We start from the raw sequence: 10,192 nt of genomic DNA on the forward strand, positions 1-10,192 counted from the left end.
GGGGCGTGGGCCTGGGAGGGCCTAGGTGTGGGTGGGCCTGGGAAGGCACAGGCCCACCCACCCAATCAGATAGAAAAAAAGCTAAACAACAATGTAATATTATTAGTAAAATACTCCAACATTTACAGTGGGGCAAAAAAGTACACTGCTCAAAAAAAATAAAGGGAACACTAAAAATAACATCCTAGATCTGAATAAAACATTCTTATTAAATACTTTTTTCTTTACATAGTTGAATGTGCTGACAACAAAATCACAAAAATTATCAATGGAAATCAAATTTATCAACCCATGGAGGTCTGGATTTGGAGTCACACTCAAAATTAAAGTGGAAAACCACACTACAGGCTGATCCAACTTTGATGTAATGTCCTTAAAAGTCAAAATGAGGCTCAGTAGTGTGTGTGGCCTCCATGTGCCTGTATAACCTCCCTACAATGCCTGGGCATGCTCCTGATGAGGTGGCGGATGGTCTCCTGAGGAATCTCCTCCCAGACCTGGACTAAAGCATCCGCCAACTCCTGGACAGTCTGTGGTACAACAGTTGGTGGCTGGAACGAGACATGATGTCCCAGATGTGCTCAATTGGATTCAGGTCTGGGGAACGGGCGACCCAGTCCATAGCATCAATGCCTTCCTCTTGCAGGAACTGCTGACACACTCCAGCCACATGAGGTCTAGCATTGTCTTGCATTAGGAGGAACCCAGGGCCAACCGCACCAGCATATGGTCTCACAAGGGGTCTGAGGATCTCATCTCGGTACCTAATGGCAGTCAGGCTACCTCTGGCGAGCACATGGAGGGCTGTGTGGCCTCCCAAAGAAATGCCACCCCACACCATGACTGACCCACCGCCAAACCGGTCATGCTGGAGGATGTTGCAGGCAGCAGAACGTTATCGACACGGCGTCTCCAGACTGTCACATCTGTCACGTGCTCAGTGTGAACCTGCTTTCATCTGTGAAGAGCACAGGGCGCCAGTGGCGAATTTGCCAATCTTGGTGTTCTCTGGCAAACGCCAAACGTCCTGCACGGTGTTGGGCTGTAAGCACAACTCCCACCTGTGGACGTCGGGCCCTCATACCACCCTCATGGAGTCTGTTTCTGACCGTTTGAGCAGACACATGCACATTTGTGGCCTGCTGGAGGTCATTTTGCAGGGCTCTGGCAGTGCTCCTCCTGCTCCTCCTTGCACAAATGTGGAGGTAGCGGTCCTGCTGCTGGGTTGTTGCCCTCCTACGGCTTCCTCCACATCTCCTGATGTACTGGCCTGTCTCCTGGTAGCGCCTCTATGCTCTGGACACTACGCTGACAGACACAGCAAACCTTCTTGCCACAGCTCGCATTGATGTCCCATCCTGGATGAGCTGCACTACCAGAGCCACTTGTGTGGGTTGTAGACTCCGTCTCATGCTACCACTAGAATGAAAGCACCGCCAGCATTCAAAAGTGACCAAAACATCAGCCAGGAAGCATAGGAACTGAGAAGTGGTCAGTGGTTATCACCTGCAGAACCACTCCTTTATTGGTTGTCTTGTTAATTGCCTATAATTTCCACCTGTTGTCTATTCCATTTGCACAACAGCATGTGAAATTTATTGTCAATCAGTGTTGCTTCCTAAATGGACAGTTTGATTTCACAGAAGTGTGATTGACTTGGAGTTACATTATGTTGTTTAAGTGTTCCCTTTATTTTTTTGAGCAGTGTATTTAGTCAGCCACCAATTGTGCAAGTTCTCCAACTTAACAAGATGAGGCCTGTAATTTCCATCATAGGTACACTTCAACTATGACAGACAAAATGAGAAGAAAAAAAATCCAGAAAATCACATTGTAGGATTTTTAATGGATTTATTTGCAAATTATAGTGGAAAATGACTATTTGGTCAATAACAAAAGTTTCTCAATACTTTGTTATATATCCTTTGCTGGCAATGACAGAGGTCAAACGTTTTCTGTAAGTCTTCACAAGGTTTTCACACACTGTTGCTGGTATTTTGGCCCATTCCTCCATGCAGATATCCTCTAGAGCAGTGATGTTTTGGGGCTGTTGCTGGGCAACACGGACTTTCAACTCCCACCAAAGATTTTCTATGGGGTTGAGATCTGGAGACTGGCTAGGCCACTCCAGGACCTTGAAATGCTTCTTACGAAGCCACTCCTTCGTTGCCCGGGTGGTGTGTTTGGGATCATTGTCATGCTGAAAGACCCAGCCACGTTTCATCTTCAATGCCCTTGCTGATGGAAGGAGGTTTTCACTCAAAATCTCACGATACATGGCCCCATTCATTCTTTCCTTTACACGGATCAGTCGTCCTGGTCCCTTTGCAGAAAAACAGCCCCAAAGCATGATGTTTCCACCCCCATGCTTCACAGTAGGTATGGTGTTCTTTGGATGCAACTCAGCATTCTTTGTCCTCCAAACACGACGAGTTGAGTTTTTACCAAAAAGTTATATTTTGGTTTCATCTGACATTCTCCCAATCTTCTTCTGGATCATCCAAATGCTCTCTAGCAAACTTCAGACGGGCCTGGACATGTACTGGCTTAAGCAGGGGGACACGTCTGGCACTGCAGGATTTGAGTCCCTGGCGGCGTAGTGTGTTACTGATGGTAGGCTTTGTTACTTTGGTCCCAGCTCTCTGCAGGTCATTTACTAGGTCCCCCCGTGTGGTTCTGGGATTTTTGCTCACCGTTCTTGTGATCATTTGGACCCCACGGGGTGAGATCTTGCGTGGAGCCCCAGATCGAGGGAGATTATCAGTGGTCTTGTATGTCTTCCATTTCCAAATAATTGCTCCCACAGTTTATTTCTTCAAACCAAGCTGCTTACCTATTGCAGATACAGTCTTCCCAGCCTGGTGCAGGTCTACAATTTTGTTTCTGGTGTCCTTTGACAGCTCTTTGGTCTTGGCCTGTCATAGTTGAAGTGTACCTATGATGAAAATGACAGGCCTCATCTTTTTAAGTGGGAGAACTTGCACAATTGGTGGCTGACTAAATACTTTTTTGCCCCACTGTACATACACTTAACAGAATAGCTAGTGTTTTTCCAGGTGGCCTTGGTGCCCTGGCAGGTTGGGCACCTCTTGAAGGCCAAATGGCCTTGTACCTAAAATTCCAGGCCTGGTGTGCGTGCGGGTGGCCATGCCTGGAGGAAGACTTCACTTCTATTCTGAAGTTATATTTCAGAGTGTCAACTCCTTTTCTGTAACAATAACAACAAACTTCTCAGTGCAATAATCAACGCAAATTAACTACTGTGTAATTTACCACACAAAGATACGTCAATAGTTCACCGCATTGATCTTTTATGTAATCAAATAAATACATAACGGAAGGAATTAATAAACCAATAGGTAAATAGCAATGTAAAGTTATCTACAAGCATGTACTGGGATAAGATAAGATACTTGCCTGTGATTTAGCATACTGAAACAAGGCACACTAAATCCCACTTGTGTGAAAAACTGTGCCATATCCACTAGGTACCAAACATCACAAAATGGACTGAAACAGGGGAAACCTGGACTTGTCCAATAAGAAACGCTTGTTATTTTTCCCTTGCAAAAATGTTTTGCTACAGTGTGCACTAATGAATACGATCCAGACATTTGGGGAATGAGGATACCCTTAGCACAGTCTGAGCCATTAACAGACATTATTACGACACACATTAGAGTCCTCATCCTGACCTCTACATGATCCCAGACAGAAACAATGATTAGCCTTATGTAGTCGTTTGTACAGCGTATGACAACACATTACAGAAACAGAAAGCTAAATTTGACAAATGCCTTACAAAATAAAATGACATGCAAGTGAAATACATAAAGCTACACTTTCATTCCCTCAGGGAGATTAATAAACCAACATAATGATTCACTTCCTCTTTACTGTAAACAGCACTTCATGCCTGCTGTGAAGAGGTGAAGTCCCTCTCCCTCCCTCTCCACTCCAATTAAAATAAAGATTGAGGACTTGGAAGACCTGAAATGGTAGAAAACAAATTGGATATAAACTGAGCTAGACAGAGGGGCTGTGTAGTTTCTGCCCAGAGCCATAAAGACTTTCTTCTGCTTTCAGTCAGTCTGATTATGTTGCTGTAGAACAGCAGATAACCTAGACATTCTGAGTTCTGACAACAGCAGAATACACTGAGGAACAACAGAAAGAGCAGGGTACTTCAGTGCTAGTATAGAAGACTACGACTTTCATGTGACTGAGGGTCCATCTTAGTGGAAGTAGTCTATACAGATTGGTTCAGTCTTCAGTCTTCTTCACCTGTTTCAAGAAGTATGTCACACATCACAGGAGAGGCATTTTATTTTTTAATTTTACCCCCTTTTTCTCCCCAATTTCGTAGTATCCAATTGTTTTTAGTAGCTACTATCTTGTCTCATCGCTACAACTCCCGTACGGGCTCGGGAGAGACGAAGGTTGAAAGTCATGCGTCCTCCGATACACAACCCAACCAAGCCGCACTGCTTCTTAACACAGCGCGCATCCAACCCGGAAGCCAGCCCCACCAATGTGTCGGAGGAAACACCGTGCACCTGGCAACCTTGGTTGGCGTGCACTGCGCCCGGCCCGCAACAGGAGTCGTTGGTGCACGATGAGACAAGGATATCCCTACCGGCCAAGCCCTCCCTAACCCGGACGACGCTAGGCCAATTGTGAGTCACCCCACGGACCTCCCGGTCGCGGCCGGTTACGACAGAGCCTGGGCGCGAACCCAGGGTCTCTGGTGGCACAGCTAGCGCTGCAGTACAGCGCCCTTAACCACTGCGCCCAGGCAGGAGAGGCATAATAAGTTATTTTAAATATATTTATTTTTTTGACAAAAGTTCCTTCGGGAACATGTGCGCTTTCATGTGCCTTAAACTTGTATGCCATCTGTAAATACGAATAACATTTAAAATTATGAGCCTAGTTGGTTTATCCACAGAAGAATACAGGAACCTTCCCGCTAGCCATTGTCATGACGTTGGCCTGGGGGTTAGGTTTATGACAAGTCATAAATACCTCTTCCCACCTTTTCCGTTCTCTACCCTACTGAGGTTACATTTGCAAAACCCTTGGTTTACATAGAGATTCAGGGAACATCAGAAGGTGTGGGGAAATTAACTATATTCTGGTAATCCGAACAATTGAACATTTGCTTTGGAACTTAATGAAAATGATGTCAGTTCGGTTGTCATCTGAGACATTCTCATCAATGATCAGATGACAAACTCTACAGTGGAAAGTCTACACAGAGTTATCATATTCACATGGAATTGTTCAATTTAAATGTTGGAATATGAAATTATTTGTGATGGGATAAAATGTGATTTTAGCTTATAAAATGTGAGACAGGGCTCTGCTCAATCAGTGGCCCGCCCCTGGCGGTAATTTAGAATGCATAGGATACTGTATTTACGATAGCACAGCTTCGCCTTTGTTCCTCAGTCTTCCCGCTCCTTCACTCAAACTCAGCCCCTTTTCTTTTGTGTAACAAGCTGTCATATTGGTTCCGCCCACTAGGGACGTTTTCCTTTATGACGTAATTTGTAATCAAGTTATGTGTATGTGTAATTCTGTGTGATTAGTTAGGTATTTAGGAAATAAATAATTAAACCCAATTTTGTATTGCTGATTCAACTTGTTAACCCAGGGTTCGTGCAGATAACTAAGAATTTACAACTTTCAGATGAGACTGAATTAAGATGACGATTGATATTGACGCAAAATATTACTAGGTCTTTAAGAGTTTATTCAGAAGATAACAGCTCTATAAGCATTATTTTGTGGTGCCCGACTCTCTAGTTAATTACATTTACATGATTAGCTCAATCAGGTAATATTAATTACGGATAAATTATTTTATAGAATAGCATGTCATTTCACTTAATCCGGCATAGCCAAAGACACGACACCATGATCGGCTAAGATAATGGATGGGCTGGACAGGCCAAGAAATTAGTTTGGATTGGTCTACCATGAAGCATGCTCATGTCTATAACATCAGATGCTCAGTATGTGTGGATAATCCTCTAACGCAATTTGTTTTTTAAAGATATCATTAAGAACTGAAAAAAAGTGTTCCATTGCTGCCCTGAAGTTAATAGCACTATAGACAAAGATCAGTTGGAAAACGTTGTGATGGACTACTTTTTTTTGACGATTGTTACATGCTGAAAATGAATCACGATGAGGAAATCCCTGATTTTAGGTTTAAAAATAATAATCATTGAACCAGACACTAGTCTTCCCCCATCACTGTCGTCAGAAGAAACAGCGAACAACAGTCGTTGTTACAAGCAAGTTGCCCGAGTTTTTAAATCAGTGGAAGCTGAGAGATGAGGCTGTTGTATAAAAACACCTGTCTCCGGATTACATTTTCAAACAAATGGCAACTACATGACAGAGAAGCAGTCATCCATATAGACGGGGAAAGAGTCTAGCTACATTTTCAGATATTATACGTTTCTAATTTTGTCAGAAAGCTAATTTCATTGCAAGTTAAAGCATACTGTTAGCTAGCTAACGTTAGCTGGCTCGCTCACTATCTAACATTACGTGTATGATCTGATTAATAATATTATTGGCATCTCAGACCATTTGCATTGCTAGTTATAGCTTAATATTAGCTAGCTAGCTAACCAACTAGGTTCAATGTTATCTTTAGCTACCTGCAGATTCATGCGTGGCAGAATGAGTTGGGATTATGGTTCATTGTTTAGCTAGCTAGATGTTTAAACAAAAGGCTATGCAAGTAACCATTTCACTGTACCGTTTACACCTTTATCCCATGCATGTGCCAAATAAACTAAACTTGGATTGGATTTGATAGTGTGTGTTCACCAGAGACGGTAATGTGAAGAACATGACCTGCACCAAAGTCAGATCAGGATACAGGCCAAGGACTAGTGTATTTTTACTACTACTTTATTCTTCTACTTATAGTCTTAAAATCTTTAGTTGTTTACTAGACTACCGTATTCACTCTGTTCAGTACATGGCCTTACATGTGAATCCTTAAAGAGATGGGTGGAGCTAAGGCTTAAGACGGTGTCAACAATGCTGAATGGGTGTAGACAAATAAGAGCTCTCCAGTATGTGTTCCAAAACATTCAAGGGCCATTTTCTCAAAAGTGGGGTTACAAGTTTATCAACTTTCAAAGCAGAATTACTGTCCCATTGTTCCTCAACTGCAGTGGATGATATACCATTTTGTTGCTTTGAGTCTCTACTTTACACCAAAGTAAAACATTTTTTTTAAATTAAAAACCATTTCAAATTTTGCTACATAGGATCAAATCCAGGTGGTAGATCACCTAGTACTCCCCACACAGCAAAAATACTCTACTTCAACTGTAAGCCTTCCTGGATGTAAGCCTAGCTAGCCCTAACTATATGTCACCTGCTGACACAGACTCATCACCTGCTGTTCTGTTGACAGCACTAGTCTGTCTACCTACCAACACTATAAGCTACTGTGATGTCATCCTACAAGGAAAGATAGGATGTTTATGATCCTCCTCATAATAAACTCAGAGAGATACCCACTAATTATCCAAATCCAGAAAATATATATTAAATTCTACAACCACCTAAAAGGAAGCGATTCCCAAACCTTCCATAACAAAGCCATCACCTACAGAGAGATGAACCTGGAGAAGAGGCCCCTAAGCAATCTGGTCCTGGGGCTCTGTTCACAAACACAAACCATGAAAAAACAAAAAGATAATTACTTGACACATTGGAAAGAATAAAAAAAATAAAAAACAGAGTAAACTAGAATGCTACTTGGCCCAAAACAGAGAGGACTGGCCCAAACTTAAGGAAAGCTTTGACTATGTACAGACTCAGTGAGCATAGCCTTGCTATTGAGAAAGGCCACCGTAGGCAGACCTGGCCCACAAGAGAAGAGCTCCTAAGAGAAGACAGGCTATGTGCACACTGCCCACAAAATGTGGAAACTGAGCTGCACTTCCAAACCTCCTGCCAAATGTATGACCATAGACACACATTTCCCTCAGATTACATTAAAAAACTAACCCGATTTTGAAAAACTCCCATATCTACTGGGTGAAATTCCACAGCGTGCCATCACAGCAGCAAGATTTGTGACCTGTTGCCACAAGAAAAGGGCAACCAGTAATGAACAAACGGCATTGTAAATACAACCCATATTGATGTTTATTTATTTTCCCTTTTGTACTTTAACTATTTGTACATCATTACAACACTGCATACACACATTTCTTTATTCTTTTGGAACTTCTGTGAGTAATGTTTACTGTTAATTTTTTAAATAGTTTATTATCTAATTCACTTGCTTTGGCAATGTTAACTATGTTTCCCATGCCAATATAGACCCTTGAATTGGAGCGAGAGACCAGTGAGAGGAGCTGCTCTGATCGGAGCTGACAGGAAGAGTTAGGACTAGAGACCTGGTGACATAAACTCCATGCTAGGTGAAAAAAAGAGAGAAAATGAAGAGAAAAAGAGAGAACCCCTGTTAAACAAACTCACATACCTACACTTCAGCACACAATTACCTCCATATTACTGCTGTAGAGGGCTCTAGTCCCATGGTCTACAGGAGCTCCCAGACCAACACACAGGCTAATGTTACTTCCCAAATGGCACCCTATTCCCTATAGAGTGCATTACTTGCCCCCAGGGCCCAAAGGAACGAGTGCACTATGCAGGGAATAGGGTGCCATTGGGGATGCAGACTATAGGCTACCACAGATCCTGAGCAGGCCTGGGTGCAGACCGGGATCCTGAAATGTTCTGTCCCTCAGTGTTTGAGACATGAAACAACATGACAATCATAGGCAAGAAACATCCTACTGCCCCTAGCCTAGCACAGTTTAGTACATAACTAATCAATTTCAACCATGAGTCTGGTTCCTTTTAAGGTTTCTTTCTATCCACTACCTAGGGATTTGTTTTCCCTACAGCTGTCATCTCAGCTAGCTCTATAGAGCAGGGGTGTAAAATACACTATTATTATTATTATTTTTTTTAAATACTTTCTTGCTACGCCCCTGCTATAGAGACTAGGTAGCATTTGCGCATGGGTGTCCTAGAAAGATCCAATGCAGGGGGGCCTGGACAATAACTAGCTATATCTATAACCCGGAACTCCTTGTCCATCCCTCCGGATTGTATAATGGGTGGAAATCTGTAAAGAAACCGTCTGAGCCTACATTTATCTCCAAACCGGCACCTATAACTCGGCTTGGGTAGACTATCCGGATGGACAGACAAGGAGTTACGGATTAGATATGTCTTCAGTAACAGGTTAGACTGGCTGCTTCCCTGCAGTCAGCGTACCTCGCTCAGAGATCATAGGGTCGACGCTGAAAGAACGGTTCTTACTGGACAGACCTCTCCTGTTTGGCCTCCGACCAAAACAGCTCTGGATACAACCTGACTCAACGTTCACTACACTATGCAAACGCCCTGCAATTACCTAATATAATCAATGCCTTATACTGGGCCACAAGTGTTGTTGGCAACTATAACTTAGACATAATAAAAACAGGTAGGCTAGTGCATAGCTAACTAGCAAACAACAGATTCAAAGTGGAGGCCAACTGAATGTCTCAAAAGGCATCGACCGAATGTGAACACAGGGTAAATAGACAGTTAGCAAAATTATAGCTTTATAGCTTTAATAACAGAAAAGGTGAACAGACACATTTCCACCGCAATGTTAGTGTGTAATATTGGCATGACTTAGCAGCTAACGTTAGTTGTCCAACAACATGGTGGTAGACCAACAAACATGTCTTTAACTAGGTAGAAACACCATGCATATTTACAATAGCAAGCAAATAATGTATTATGCCACTGCGTTGCTGATGGCTCGTAATATAATTTAATCGTTAAACTGTCTCGCTAGTTTTTTTTCTTTCAGGCTAGCTGCAAGAGCATTGCACACAGGCCCAGCTGTACACTTCCGACATGCAGCCAGATAAAGACAAAACAAAATAGAAACTTCATGCAAAAACAAGAGTTGTTTCCCAATAAAATATAAATAAAAAATAATCTGTTTACTGTGAGTGTGTTTTACCAGTTCTGCTCATGCGGGGTTCCCCATTCTGGTCTGTCTGTCTTCTGATTGTAAACAGTCGCGAAACAGGCGGATATGCTGGTGCACAGCTGATAGAACATGTGACTAGGGAGGTAATAT

The 10,192-nt window shown here is 42.7% G+C and overlaps 1 protein-coding gene across 6 annotated transcripts in view; it reads right to left on the bottom strand.

Annotated features, from left to right (window-relative positions):
• Positions 1-10,192, bottom strand: part of LOC110489385 (TBC1 domain family member 5) — a 40,810-nt gene extending 30,618 nt beyond the window's left edge. For 3 of the 6 annotated variants that reach the window (XM_036971600.1, XM_036971604.1, XM_036971602.1), the window contains exon 1: positions 10,073-10,192. Coding sequence is in view for 1 of the 6 variants with exons in the window: in XM_036971599.1 (XP_036827494.1) it covers positions 10,073-10,173 (101 nt within the window). In the remaining 5 variants the exon portion in view is untranslated. Of the gene's footprint in view, positions 1-10,056 lie in introns of all 6 variants that reach the window. The other 3 variants (XM_036971599.1, XM_036971601.1, XM_036971603.1) reach the window with 3 other exon arrangements.

This window comes from Oncorhynchus mykiss, chromosome 32 (genome assembly GCF_013265735.2).
Source record: "Oncorhynchus mykiss isolate Arlee chromosome 32, USDA_OmykA_1.1, whole genome shotgun sequence".
Taxonomy (NCBI): domain Eukaryota; kingdom Metazoa; phylum Chordata; class Actinopteri; order Salmoniformes; family Salmonidae; genus Oncorhynchus; species Oncorhynchus mykiss.